The sequence below is a fragment of the Limanda limanda genome, chromosome 14 (assembly GCF_963576545.1).
Source record: "Limanda limanda chromosome 14, fLimLim1.1, whole genome shotgun sequence".
In the NCBI taxonomy this organism is placed as follows: domain Eukaryota; kingdom Metazoa; phylum Chordata; class Actinopteri; order Pleuronectiformes; family Pleuronectidae; genus Limanda; species Limanda limanda.
Window position 1 is genome coordinate 4,824,383 of NC_083649.1, and position 15,323 is coordinate 4,839,705.

Sequence of the window (15,323 nt, forward strand, 5' to 3'; positions counted from 1 at the left end):
TAGATAGATAGATAGATAGATAGATAGATAGATAGATAGATAGATAGATAGATAGATAGATAGATAGATAGATAGATAGATGGATATATAGATAGATAGATAGACGTTGGACCTTTAAATCCATGTGCATCGAGGTTTAGTGATAAAATCTGTTTCTTATCAGCGTAAAATCTCTTTCTCTGACTTTTTCTTTTAGCAACAAAGAACGTTTATGATTTTCTCCTCCAAACGTCACTCATACAAGTTTTCAAAGGTCAAAAACATTTGATAAAAAAAGCAAAGATTATAGAAAAGTCTAAATTATGAACACATATTCGAGTTTGTCATTCTTCTCTTCTCTGTGACTATTGAGATAAACTCACTGTTAAATCAGCCTGTGCATAAAGTACCAGATGTGACGTGAGTGTAATTGTTCACATACTTGCTGTGTACTGCACGTACCACTGAAGGATTCACACCACTGAACTCAGGATTCTGGATTTGTATTCTGTAAATAACAAACCATGGCGACAGCGGTAGGTCACATGTTTATTTCTCCCAATTATTGAATCATCTAAAGGTCATTTTCATCCACGTGTGAGTCTCATTTTCCAATTTGAAAAGCTACTTGTTGGTGCATCTTTAAATTATCACGAGTTTAGAATCAGATATTTTCCAGTTAGTAATTGTTCCTGACTTAGTATCATCACATCTTTTATTACATCCATGTGTTAAAGGTTGTGATGCTCTGTGCCGGTTCCTTGATTTAAAGGAGATCAGCACAGAAATGGCTCCATCTGCTGGAAGGTTCCTGAACAACTAGAATATTGTTGTTGCACATCTGTAGAATTATTAGGGCCCGAGCAGGGAGGCCCTATTGAAATTGTAAGGATTATTCTGAGCGTAGTGAATGGGCTTTTTGAGAGCTTTCCCATGCTCAAAAATGTTTCTTAAGTTTGCAGTAAATTAGAAAGTGGTGAAAATTGACGTATTCTGGAGTAATTTGAAATGGGCGTTGCAAAATACCTCAACAGCGCCACCTACGGAAAGCCCCTCATTTAGCATTCACCGATCCACACGAAAATGAGGACCGTTGTGTATCATGACCAGATGCACAAAAAAGTCTATCAGTGCATTATGAAAAACGCAACAGGAAGCCCGCCATTTTGGATTTAGTGGCCATTTTGGCCATATTCCACATTTTTACTTTGATGTTCTTGTCGTAGAGTTTTCATCAAATCAACTTGAAATTGAGATGAGTGTCATCACAACAAGACGGAGATTAAAAGTTATCCAAAGATCGATTTTTCATCACACAGTGTGACCGTGGCGTGGCGTCAAAGTTTGATTACAGGCCATTAAAACACGATGTTCTGTAACGCGGGCATACATGGACGAAGAATCCTTTGATGCTGAGCCGTAAACAAACAACTCCACTCCTGCAGTGACAGTGGTCATAATTCAAAGGAATCTTTATGTCTTGTTATTATTATTATTTGTAGCAACACTAGAGGCAGCTGCCTTTGAACAGTGTGACAACACTGCTGAGGAGAGGTAGACTGTTGCTCTTTTCAAAAGTGTGTTAAAACGTGGGGAAAAGAGGAAGTGAACGAGAGAGGGAGGAGCAGAGATCTGTTTCTGTTCAGAGGAAGTGAATCTGTTCTACAATCTCTGGCAGCAGCTGAAATGGCGCAGCAAGAAAATCAACTGGACAAAGAAAGATTCACCTGTTGGATCTGTGTGGATCTACTGAAGGATCCGGTGGCTACTGTCTGTGGACACAGCTACTGTAAGACCTGTATTAACACCCACTGGGACAAAGAGGAGGAGAGAGGAAGCTACAGCTGTCCTCAGTGTAGACAGACCTTCACACCGAGGCCTGTCCTGGAGACAAGCACCATGTTAGCTGATTCACTGGAGGAGCTGAAGAAGACTGGACTCCAAGATGCTCCTGCTGATCACTGCTATGCTGGACCTGAAGATGTGGCCTGTGATGTCTGCACTGGGAGAAAACTGAAAGCTCTCAAGTCCTGTTTGAATTGTTTGGCCTCTTATTGTGAAAAACACCTCCAGCCTCATCTTCAGTCAGCTGCATTGAAGAAGCACAAGCTGGTGGAGCCCTCGGAGAAGCTCCAGGAGAACATCTGCTCTCGTCACGACGAGGTGATGGAGATGTTCTGCCGCACTGATCAGCAGTGTATCTGTTATCTCTGCTCTGTGGAGGAACATAAAGACCACAACACAGTGTCAGTTGCAGCAGAAAGGACTGAGAGGCAGAGAGAGCTCGGGCTGAGGAGACAAACAATCCAGCAGAGAGTCCAGGACACAGAGAAAGACGTGAAGCTGCTTCAACAGGAGGAGGAGGCCGTCAATGGCTCTGCTGATAAAGCAGTGGAGGACAGTGAGGAGATCTTCACTGAGATGATCCGTCTGCTGGAGAAAAGAAGCTCTGATGTGGAGCAGCAGATCAGATCCCAGCAGGAATCTGAAGTGAGTCGAGTCAGAGAGCTTCAGGAGAGACTGGAGCAGGAGATCACTGAGCTGAAGAGGAAAGACCATGAACTGAAGCAGCTCTCAGACACAGAGGATCACAACCAGCTTCTACACAACTACACCTCACTGTCACCACTCAGTGAATCTACACACTCATCCAGCTTCAGGATCCGTCCTCTGAGGGACTTTGAGGACGTGACAGCAGCTGTGTCACAGGTCAGAGGTCGACTACAGGACATTCTGAGTGAGACAGAGACAGAGATTTTACAGATTGTGTCTCAAGTGGATGTTTTACTGCGAGAACCAGAGCCAAGGACCAGAGCTGACTTCTTAAAATATTCACAGGAAATCACACTGGATCCAAACACAGCATACAGATATCTGTTATTATCTGAGGGAAACAGAAAAGTAACATGTATGAGTGAAGATCAGTGTTATTCTGATCACCCAGACAGATTCACTGGTTGGCGTCAGGTCCTGAGTAGAGAGAGTCTGACTGGACGTTGTTACTGGGAGGTGGAGGTGGAGGAGGGGGAGGGAGTTGGTGTAGCAGTCGCATACAAGAATATCAGCAGATCAGAGGACTCAGATGAATGTGGATTTGGATACAATGATAAATCTTGGTCATTAGATTGTGATGAAAACAGTTATGAGTTTTGTTACAACAACATTGAGACTCCAGTGTCAGGTCTTGTGTCCTCCAGAGTAGGAGTGTACCTGGATCACAGTGCAGGTGTTCTGTCCTTCTACAGCGTCTCTGACACCATGACTCTCCTCCACAGAGTCCAGACCACATTCACTCAGCCTCTCTATGCTGGAATTTGGGTTGATTATGGATCCAGAGCTGAGTTCTGTAAACTCAAATAGACTCGAGTCATTAAAAGCAGTGATTTAGATTCTGTGTTTAAATCTTTAACTTCTTTTGTCTCCACGGTTGTTGATCAAAGTTTGTTGTTTACCTCCTCTTTTCCTCCTTTCCCTCCTCTCTCACCTCCTCTCACCTCCCCTCTCACCTCCTCTCTCACCTCCTCTCTCACCTCCTCTCCCTCACCTCCTCCCTCACCTCCTCTTTCCCTCCTCTCTCACCTCCTCTCACCTCCTCTCCCTCAGCTCCTCTCTCAACTCCTCTCCACTCCCCTCTCACCTCCTCTCTCACCTCCTCTCTCACCTCCTCTCCCTCAGCTCCTCTCTCACCTCCTCTCACCTCCTCTCCCTCAGCTCCTCTCTCACCTCCTCTCCACTCCCCTCTCACCTCCTCTCTCAACTCCTCTCTCACCTCCTCTCCCTCACCTCCTTCCTCACCTCCTCTTTCCCTCCTCTCTCACCTCCTCTCACCTCCTCTCACCTCCCCTCTCACCTCCTCTCTCACCTCCTCCCTCACCTCCTCCCTCACCTCCTCCCTCACCTCCTCTTTCCCTCCTCTCTCACCTCCTCTCACCTCCTCTCACCTCCTCTCACCTCCTCTCCCTCAGCTCCTCTCTCACCTCCTCTCACCTCCTCTCCCTCAGCTCCTCTCTCACCTCCTCTCCACTCCCCTCTCACCTCCTCTCTCACCTCCTCTCTCACCTCCTCTCCCTCACCTTCTCCCTCACCTCCTCTTTCCCTCCTCTCTCACCTCCTCTCACCTCCTCTCACCTCCCCTCTCACCTCCTCTCTCACCTCCTCTCTCTCTCCTCTCCCTCACCTCCTATCACCTCCTATTACCTCCTCTCCCTCAGCTCCTCTCTCCCCTCCTCTCTCACCTCCTCTCTCACCTCCTCTCCTGTCTCCCCTCCTCTCTCACCTCCTCTCTCACCTCCTCTCACCTCCTCTCTCCCCTCCTCTCTCACCTCCTCTCTCCCCTCCTCTCTGACCTCCTCTCTCCCCTCCTCTCTCACCTCCTCTCTCACCTCCTCTCCTGTCTCACCTCCTCTCTCCCCTTCTTTCTCACCTTCTCTCTCACCTCCTCTCTCAACTCCTCTCTGACCTTTTCTCTCACCTCCTCTCTCCCCTCCTTTCTCACCTCCTGTCTGACCTCCTCTCTGACCTCCTCTCTCCCCTCCTCTCTAACCTCCTCTCTCACCTCCTCTCTGACCTCTTCTCTCCCCTCCTCTCTCACCTCCTCTCTCACCTCCTCCTGGAACTGATCCTTTACTTTTCTGAAAAAAGAAACCGATCAAATTATATCTTGTGTCAGAAAAAGCCCAGTCCAGCTGCTCATTATGTGAACTCCAAAACGTTGAGATTAGATTGACTCTGCTCCACACACGGAGGTAAAGGCCTCTTTAAACTAACAGAAGTTTCTCTGTGGATTTGATTTATTTTGGTACTCGACACGTGAAAAGATGAGCTGCTACTGAAGATGTGTTGTCATGACGATAGAGGCTTGTTCAGCTCCGTGATGTTATTTTCTTTATGAACAGAGAGAATCTTTATTGGGGCCCGAGCACTGACAGGCACTGACAGGTGAGGCCCTATTGAAATTGTAAGGATTCTTCTGAGCGTAGTGAATTGGCTCAAAAATCTTTAAAAGAATGCCTCAACAGCGCCACGTAGAACCCAGCCCCTAGGTTTCCACATAACCGATCTTCACCAAAATCAGGACACAAGTGTATCATGACTTTTCATACAAAAAAGCCACAAGGAGCATTATGAAAAACGCAACATGAAGCCCGCCATTTTGGATTTAGTGGCCATTTTGGCCATATTCCGCATTTTTACTTTGGCAGACTTGTCGTAGGGCTTTCATCAGATCAACTTAAAATGAAGATGAGTATAATCAGAACAAGAAGGAGATTTAAAGTTATTTAAATTTCAACTTTTAGTCATACCATGTGATCGTGGTGTGCCGTCAAAGTTTGATGACACGCCATCAAAACACGAGCTTCTGTATCTCAGACATATTTGGTCCAATTGACTCCAAACTAGACATGTAAGACAAGAGTCGGGACCTGATGACATCTACAAAGAAATCATGACTTAAAATCACAGCGCCATCTGCTGGCTACAGGAAGTGAAGCATTCATCCTTTCCAACGCAGAGACGAGCGCTTGGTCATTGATCACTCTCACTTCACCGACCGCAACAGGTTTGAAATCGCCTGTGTGCTCGGGCCCGTTAGTGCTACAACGTAGCCCTAGTTTTAAATGATCTATGTGAATGTATGTGCACCGACTCTTTAAAATGTCCACAAACCATCACACAAGTTACAAATAACATATTCTTTATTTTAACATTGTCAAGTTGACGACCCAACCACATGTAGAAAAATAAAATAGTCACATCTTATTTTAGCTTCCTTAAATCTGGGTGATTTAAAGCTTTTGTTTTCACAGATAAAATGAAATAGCAAATTGAAGCATCCACTATTCAAAACACATTATTCGATTTAATTCTAAACCTTTTCAAAACTGAACATTTAGGCCACAGAGGATCATCCATCAAGCCTGAATCTCAAAGGATCAGAATCCAATTATTCAGACCCAAAATGAAATAAAATAAATTCAAATCAGTAAAATATTCCAATGATTTTGACTGGATATGGAAAAGTAAGTCAGTGATCGTGGAATATATTCAGAAATGAGGCCAATTTTTACACTGAAATGTCAAGATGGGATGAAAACAAATAAACCCTAATAAACAATCTATTACCAATTGGTAAAATATGATTTGACTGTATACAGTATGTACACTATACAATGTACCTGAATGTAACAAAAATACCTTGGAATATAATATAAATTTACTGTACATTAATGAGGTTTAACAAAAACTGAGTATTGTGAAGCTTTTGTACACGATTGTATTATATAGAGATACAATATACATATATATATATCACATACACATATATCATTCAAGCTGGAAAGTTTGTTACCCCCAAGAGGACGACCGAAGAACTTAAAAAGAAAAAGGCCTCTAGTCTCAAATGTAACATGATTGATTATAGGAACATTATAGTCATCATGTCGTTCTTGGAAAGACAATCGATAACAAAACATCCTGCAATTTGAAGTCATGGCTGAGATCTGTGAACACTGAGCCACAAGTCAGGTTAAACAAGCAATTAAAATGAGATGAATGTGAATCTGAACACTAGAACACTAAAAGCAGTTGCTATTGGACAGTTTCCGGAACAGTATTGATCAGCTGAGAACGATAAACCCAGACTTCAGTGATTAATTTTGAGCAAAGTTATCATTACTGACAGGAAAATCTCACAGCTATGAAAATAAAACCAAGGCTGTGATCATTTGTCGCCAGCCGCAGAGCGAACAGGATTTTCCCACATCCTCTACACGATGTTCCTTTCCAGCATCGGCTCCTGGTTCACGATCCGGCTGAAGTTGAATCCACTCAGGTCTATCGTTTTAAAACCTCCGTCCAGGATCAGCTCGGCCACGGCCCGACCCACGGCCGGCGAGTGCTGCAGGCCGTGGCCGCTGAAGCCCGTGGCGAAGTACATGTTGTTGACCAGAGGGTGGATACCGATGATGCCGTTCTGGTCGAAGGTGTTGTAGTCGTAGAAGCCGGCCCACGCGCTGGTCACCTGGGGTCGGGAACAAGAGGGGAGGGGCCGTAAGTACCAGAAATAAAGTCTGGGAAAGAAAATTCTGCAGTAAGTCATGATATTGGAGAAGTAAGTATTGGTAGCACATCTAAATAAATCGAATATATAAAGTGAAACAAATAAGTTATTATAACAAGAGATGAAAACATATTTTTTTGGTATATGTTACAATTTGTAACTTCGGCCACTAGGGGTCTCTCAATTCAAACGCAGCTTCTACCTTGAGCTTCTCAAAAGCAGGAACCCGATGAGCCAACGGCGGCCAAATCGTGTCCTCAAAGAAACTGTGATCCACGTCTAGATTATTGATATCAGGCTCCTCTGCCTGAAGGGAAAACAAATCATCAAGACAATTAGATATTCCATCAAACAGGTTCTTTGGTATGTGTGGAACAAGTCGAGGAGGAACAACCTTGAGCTGCAACGAACCTCATCTGGTGACGCACCGGCGATGTAGTTCCCTCCGAGCCCCTCTCTCCTGAAGTAGACTCCAGAGTAATCCACCAGGAAGGGGGTGTCCAGACCTGGACCGTCAGGGCAGTGGAACACATACACGAACCTGGAAGAATCCCCAGGCTTCAGCATGAAGTCAGATTCCCTCAGAGCGACGTATAATGTGTTTCAAGCTGACGTTCAGTTAATTCAAATTTCGTGGTGGAGTCTTTGGCGTGAAAACGGTCCGAGTTTAAACGCTTCCCCTGAGGTTCTACTCATGTCTCAGCAGGAGACTATTTGGATCCGTCCTCTGACTCCGTGGCGCAGCGGGAGGAGGATTTACTGAAGGTTTTTAAAGAGAAGCTGAAGCTGGTTTTCGGGCCAAGTGCACAAGTCGAAATGTGTGTGACAACGAGGTTATTATTTATAACTAGATGGGAAGAACTCATACTTCGACCAAGGGTAATGTCCTAGGTCATAGTCGGGCTGAGTAGTTTTAGTTTTCACGGTATATGGAGGTTATTCAATTTCTCAGAAAGCACAGAGTTTTTAATTTGCTCAAAAAAGGAATTAAAAGCATTTTTTACATCTATAAACTAAAATTATCCAATAATTAGATATTAATAATGATAATAATAATGGTACTGCTACAAAAAAAGTGTAAATTAATAATTATAGACCAGTAGTGAAGCCCCCGGGTGAAGAACTCCTGGTTCACAGCTGGTTTCGTTCAATTTCCTACTTTGGTCGGAACATGACACAAGTTTTAAATTACATTTTAACTTGGTGAACCCAGTGAATCCTGTGTATGGAGAGAAGGACATTAAAATTCGACCTTAATGATTTGGGGCAGTGAAGCGCTCTTCATCACTTTCCCTCTTCTCCAGCAGAGTTGTAAGAAACGGTGACTCCGAGGTTGAAGTGCCGACTTAGTGTTGTGTTTGAGGGGCTTAGAGGTTCGGATTATTTCTATGCAGTTCATCAAATGTGGAAGTAAACACCCTAGATATTAAAGCTGACAGTCAGCGCTATAAAGTTGGACAGTTTTCCAATTTACTGGAGCGCACAGTGCAGATGAAACTGCCAGAATACTAATGAGCTGTGCCGCGCCAGACTCCAGCAGCCAAAGGAAACCAGACATCTTGACAGCACCACTCGTTATTTAAAAGGGAAAATATATAACCATTAAGTCGACGACCAACCTTTTCCGAGGCTCGACGGGCAGAGGAGTTCCAGCCATGGTGCCTTTAGGGCCGGAGCCAATTCCCATCATCTGTGCCAGTTTAGAAGAATAGGCTCCTGCCGCATTCACCACAATGGCACATTCCACCGGCTGGTACTCCAGGCTGTTCGGCATCTGCACCTGCTCGACACAAGCACACAGCCGTCAGTCAGTGGGATGGTGCTTTGTTATTTATTATTAGATGTTAACATGCAAATTAAAAGGGTTCATATTCCATTTTTTTTTTATCAGATATAAAGATGATCAAATGTGCCTCATCTTTAAGAGTTGGGAGGAATCTGAAATAAAGCAGATTATATACACCATACTATATCAAAGTAATCGATTGACAGACAAATAAATCCACAAACAATTATAATAATCTGTAACTCATCAATTATCAAAATCATTTATCGGCCAAAACTTGCACTTAAATATTTTTTTTTTTTAGTTTTGGAACTGTTAGTTTACCACCAAAAGAACAGTTTGAACATTTAAATTCTGAGAACTCAGGTATTAAGGATTTGTCAATATTTTCTCACAATTTATAAGATGATCTATTAATTAAAAAGTCAACCTATTGATTTACAGATATTAAAAAATATTCGTGAGCTTGTGAACTAAGATCAAAAAATAAATTACAGGTTTATATAAAAGAAGAGAGAATCTTTCTGCTACATCAAATGTTATTGTGTGGTTTTTATTACACTGTAGTTTGTTTGTCCTATATCTTTTTTGCTAATATCAATGTTTTTTATTATCTGTATTTTTAGAGACTATTATTACATTTTTAACCAATACATAGAATATTAATTAATAACTGGGGCCCTAAGGATAGAAGGTGTCAGATCCTGCACAGATTAAAAGTTCGTATTTTAGGTGATATATCTAAAATAATTATTGATAAATGCTAAATAGACCTGTCAATCAACACGAGAGTGACAGCATGTTCCAGTATTTATATAGAACAACCTGACTGTGCTGTTATATATTAACCTGAGACTTGTGAAAACTGTCAGTGATCAAACTAAATGTTAAATAAACATAAAAACTAAAGTTGTTCAATAACTCTGGAATATAAATTCTCACAGTTTGACTTACTTTCACTGATTTTATTCTCTTCAAAGCCACGTTTTCACCCTCGGGAGTCGTCGCCACGTTTACTGTATATTTAAAATCTGTGGAGGAGACGGATGAAGTTAAAATATAAACTCACAGTAAACACAGACGGGCGTGAGACTGAAGGAGTTTGTGTTAAAATCAGTTATTGTTTAACACGTTGGCTCTCTGCATCTTTGAGATAACTGTGATAATGACAAACTGGAGGAACTCAACTTTCTAAACTAAACCCACCTGTCACTTCTCCACAGCACTGGATGACTCCCATGGAGATGGCCTTCTTCCTGAAGGCGCTCAGCAGAGTCCAGGGGTCGAACCAGCCCTCGTTCTCCAGCCCTGGAAGGAAGGGCGAGTGGAAGTGATTGTTAGAGCCGCTGGATGAGTTGATACATCCACGTATCAGGCGTATTTACTGGGGTTGTGACAGAAGAAGCTCATGCATTCATCGAAACCTTCTTGAATTCACAAAGAATAAGAAAACTACTTCTCATAATGGGGCGGAAAAGTAGAGTTTTTATTAATTAGAATTTAACATTCATCCAACTTTGCATTGAATATGTTGACTCACCCGACACATTTCTATAATCTGTAGCTGCTGTTATTCCATTCGGTGCATGTTTTCATTCATGCATTAAAGAATAGACACTAATACACAACTTTGCATGCAGAAATCCCAAAATTATTAAATGATTTGTTTCTACAGACATATTTTTAACTTGTATGTCACAAGTGAAACTATCTCAGAAACTGTTATGATCCTCTCTACAATTCGGCTTAGATATGATCCTTAAACACTCATTTTATTTAGTTTAATAGGCGACAACAAGTGTTAAAACAGTATTAGGATCTGATGTAATATTTTGTAATTAAACTAAATAAAGTATAAATAAATATAAGTTTTTGAAGATTATATCAATGCCGAATTCAAGAGAGATTCATAACTAGTTCTTAGATCGTGTTATAGTTTGATTTGCACTCACCATATGAAGCGAGTGCCACCCCGTCTGAGTTTATCCATGGAAACTTCTCCTTTAGTTGTGTGGGAGAGAGAAGTGAAACTTTGGCTCCGGCATACCTGGGATCAGATTATTGGATTAACGACCCGGTGCCGACACCTCGGCTCCTCAACTGAAAACCTCACGCATGAATTTTCTGAATAGAAATGTTTCTCTATTCGCAGTTTCCCACAAGATGAACCTGATTTCTCTGGGTTTTCTCTACCTCTGGGTGCTGTAGTTCTGCTCCATGATGTGAGCCACCTTCTCACTGGCCAGGAAGAGGTACCCGGAGTGATTGAACTGCAGGTCCACGGGGTCTTCGTTCATCACGCCCAGGTGCTCCTGAGGGGAACCAGGGAGGAGACGGGATGAAACAGATTTAACCAGCGGAGCAGTGATGCATCATGCAGCCTCCAGCTGATACACAGATACAGTGAGTTCTCCTGAGAGCTGCAGCAGAGGTGGTCCTATAAATAACGCTCGTCCTCCGGGTGGTACGGCAAAGACAGAACGGTTATTAAAGGAATTGTTCAACATTTCATACACATGTGTCCATTAATTATAAGGCAACAACCTTAGGTGAACTAAGCCTAAGAGGGTTCTGCTCCAAGCTAAACAGCATACCTGCCATTCTACACTATTTCTAATAGTGACTGACCCATTTAAGTGTAAATAATAAAATATAGGAAATAACTATGAATAAAAAGAGGACACAATTACAAATATATATAACTTGAATGAAATAAATTAACACAAATGCTCGTCTTGTGACCTACATTGACGTTCCTCATGAAGTCTGCGGAGGCCAGGGACAGGTGGATGTTCTCCGGCAGGGAGAACTGCTGCCGGATCCCCCCAGCAGAGAGCACTGTGGAGGCCTGGGAGTACTGGAGAGAAACAGGAGGAGAAACAGGAGGAGAAACAGAAGGAGAAACAGGAGGAGAAACAGGAGGAGAAACAGGAGGAGGTGGTCGATGAGAAGATCTGCTGAGTATCACACTCACTGTCACTGAGACCCACATCCACTCCAGAGCTCAGGAGTTTCACTTAGGAGCTCAACAGGAGATAAATGCAGTGTTTTGATAGCATCATTGCAAACGCAAACAAATAGAACTCATCTCTTTTTAATGGATTTAGTGTTTCTGATACTTTATATGAATATTATTAATAGCTTCCATATCATTGCCCCACTGACTGTGTTATTACCCTCGACAAACAGGACACACTCTTTTATATTAGATTTTAGTTTATCCTCTATTTTATATGAATATGAATGTTACCCGCTGACTCTAAACCAATACTGGGTTTTATTATGACCTCAGACAAATATGACAGCTCTTTCTAGAACATTTCTGTGCGTCTTTTATTCGATATGAACATTTTACTGGAAAAACTTTATGCCATGTTACACAATTCAAACTACATTTAATTCAAAACAACTATATTTGTCTCTCAAAACAAGAAAGGAAACTTAAAGTGTGTGTATATGAATGTAAAGGGCGTGAATAAATACTGAATGATTAAAGTGATCGTAACACAGACATAGATTATGTACAGTTATATAAGAATATATGTACAGGACCAGGTAGCAGCAGATATATATATATAGATATATATATATAGATATAGAATATATATGCAGCAGATGTAAAGAGACTAGATAATAATACAGTTAAGTATCAGATTAGAGTCAGTGGATCAAATGACATGTCCGACATTCACTCCAGGGCTTACGGATTTCACTTAGGAACTTAATAGGAGATAAATGCAGTGTTTTGATAGCTTTATTGCCAACGTAGACAAATAGAACTCATCTTTTTCTAATGGATTTAGTGTTTCTGATACTTTATATGAATATTATTCATTTAATATTATTAAATAGCTTCCATATCATTCATCCACTGACTCCCAAAAAATTGCCAAATTATGTTATTACCCTCTGACTCCAAACCAACGCTGAGTTGTACAATGACCATAGACAAATATGACACAGCAGACTTTTGTGCTTCTCTTCTTCTATATGGAAAGTTTAATGGAGAAATGTTATTGTCTTCCAATAGACTTTATGTAATGTCAAACTCGATTCAATTCAAAACAACTCTATTTTTCTCTAAAAACAAGAAAGGAAACTTTAAGTGTGTGTATATTAATGTAAAGGGCGATGAACAGGATAACGTCTGTTAAAACTGATTGTGTAAGAACGTGGATAAATACTGAATTAATAAAGTGATCGTAACACAGACATAGATTATGAAGAGTTAAGGTGAATGAAGAATATACAGATGTACAGGAACAGGTAGTAGCAGATGAATACATACTGTAGTGTATGAATAAATATATATATGCAGCAGATGTTCTATGACTGGATCATAATACAGTTAAGTATGAGTTTAGAGTCAGTGGATCAAATGACAAGTCTGTAATATGACTTGTCTTGTATTGTGGATGAGATGTAGCAGCAGGTGTTTGGCTCCTCACCGTCGGGTCCTTCTCCACCACCACCACCTTCACCTCTCCCCGGACCCGCTCCTTCTGCTTCAGCCAGTAGGCGATGGACCAGCCCACCACACCGCCGCCCACGATCACGATGTCGGCCCTCTCGGGGGGGAGGTTGGGGTTCAGCTCGAAGGGGGTCCAGCTGCTGCCTGGAAGAGCCTCTGCAGCCTTCTTCCTCACGGCCGCCAGCTGCTCCTCCAGGTCTGGGGAGGAAAAGTCCAGATTTAACATTCATCCATCTTTTTATTGAAGATATTGACTCACACGTTACAACCCAACACAATTCTATAATCTGTAGCTTCTGTTCTTCCATTCGGTGCATGTCTTCATTTATTTATTAAAGAATAGACAATAATACACAACTTCACATTCAGAAATCCTCAAATTAGTCAATGATTTGTTTTAAACACATATTTTCCACTTGTATGTCACAAGTGAAACTATCTCAGAAACTGTTATGATCCTGTCTACAATTCGGCTTAGATATGATCCTTAAACACTTTTTTTATTTAGTTTAATAGGCAACATAAGTGTTAAACAGACCCAGGATCTGATGTAATATTTTGTAATTAAACTGAATAAAGTACAAATAAATATAAAGTATTTGAAGATTATATCAATGCCGAATTCAAGAAAGATTCATAACTAGTTCTTACATATTTTCACTTGTGGCATAAAAGTTAAATTCATGTGTGTAGAAACAAATTATTGTATAATTTGGGGGTTTCTGAGTGTGAACTTGTTTATTATGAGTGTGTTGAGTAGCCGGACTTTCCGCTCCATGTCCCCGCACCTTTGTAGAAGTCTTTCCGCAGAGAAGCTCCGGTGCTCAGGCTCTGACGAGGCACGTTGCCCCCCCTCAGCCCCGGGTGGTGGTGCTCTGTCCCCGGGCCGGAGGAGAGCAGTCCACGGGCGGTCCACCACCGCACGTTAGCATGTAGCCTCCGACACGCTTGCATGGCTGCTGTGGGCTAACTAGCCTGCGTGCTAACTAGCGAGCTAACGGCTAGGTGCAGTGTGTTGGCAGGACGGCAGCGGAGAACGGTGCAGACCACAGAACCGGGATCGAACCCACGACACGAAGCTGCATTTCACTCTGTGGAAATGTCACATGTGAAACCTGACTCTGAGGTCAATGAGGATTCTGTAGAAACTGACAGAACCACGAAATACACCGGCAATATCCTGCTGCCCTTCAAAATAAAAGCACAGGTTTCCATATGACTCCCCCCACTGTAATGTTTAGATGTGTGAATTTATGATTTTAAACAGAGAACAGAGAAGCTGTATTTATGATAAATACATGTTCATAAGGTTGCATCTAACATATAATATGTTTTAATAAATCTAAATATTGTCTTTATAAGTTCATGACTGTATATACATGTCAATTAAATATCAAATCAGGTGAAAAATATCCAACTTCAAGGTGTTGACTTCGTATTTTGTCTGATCAACAGATAGACACCTGGAAATATTTGCTTTAAATTCATGTAAAGATATGATAAGATAAGATAATAAATCATTAGTCCCACAATTGGGAAATTCTCAATATGACAGCAGCAAGAGTCAAAAAGAGGCATCAGTAAGTAAATAGTAAGAAACATTTGAGTGTAAGAATGATAATACTTTAGTGAAATATAGAAAATACAAATGGAAAAAAACTAAAGTGTAGGAAGATAAACATGGCTAAATGCTTGGGCTGTAATATTTCGTGGTCATGTTTTGTTCACTTGGACACTTGGATTCTCAACATGTAAATAAACATTTGTAGATTATAGAAAGAGCATGTTTGAGTGAGAAGATGTTTACATTTGGACAAGAGAGATTTTATTAATGTGAAATTAAGTAAAGGGAACTTTATATGAAACCATGTTTATTTCCCTTTGTGAGACTGTAAGGTCATATCTGGTAAACTCCGCAATGGGTAATCAAAACTGTCAACAAGTGAAAAATTGAATACTTCATATTGTACTTATTTTCTGATGCATAATACATGCAGACATTGTAAATGTGCCTCCACACTGATAAT

General features: G+C 41.5%; 2 protein-coding genes across 2 annotated transcripts; one reads left to right on the top strand and one right to left on the bottom strand.

Moving 5' to 3' along the window:
- Positions 1-1,665: 1,665 nt before the first annotated feature.
- On the top strand, positions 1,666-3,370 carry LOC133019926 (tripartite motif-containing protein 16-like). The gene has a single exon (XM_061086518.1). It carries the CDS (start codon positions 1,666-1,668, stop codon positions 3,337-3,339), a length of 1,674 nt encoding a protein of 557 aa, XP_060942501.1. The 3' UTR covers positions 3,340-3,370.
- Positions 3,371-5,679: 2,309 nt separating this feature from the next.
- Positions 5,680-14,421, bottom strand: foxred1 (FAD-dependent oxidoreductase domain containing 1). The gene is made up of 11 exons (XM_061085467.1): positions 14,085-14,421; positions 13,274-13,494; positions 11,572-11,682; positions 11,019-11,137; positions 10,778-10,872; positions 10,032-10,133; positions 9,780-9,856; positions 8,659-8,819; positions 7,451-7,580; positions 7,242-7,346; positions 5,680-7,000 (listed from the first exon to the last, which is right to left on the bottom strand). Exons 1-11 carry the CDS (start codon positions 14,248-14,250, stop codon positions 6,746-6,748), a joined length of 1,542 nt encoding a protein of 513 aa, XP_060941450.1. The 5' UTR covers positions 14,251-14,421; the 3' UTR covers positions 5,680-6,745.
- Between the last annotated feature and the right edge of the window lie 902 nt (positions 14,422-15,323).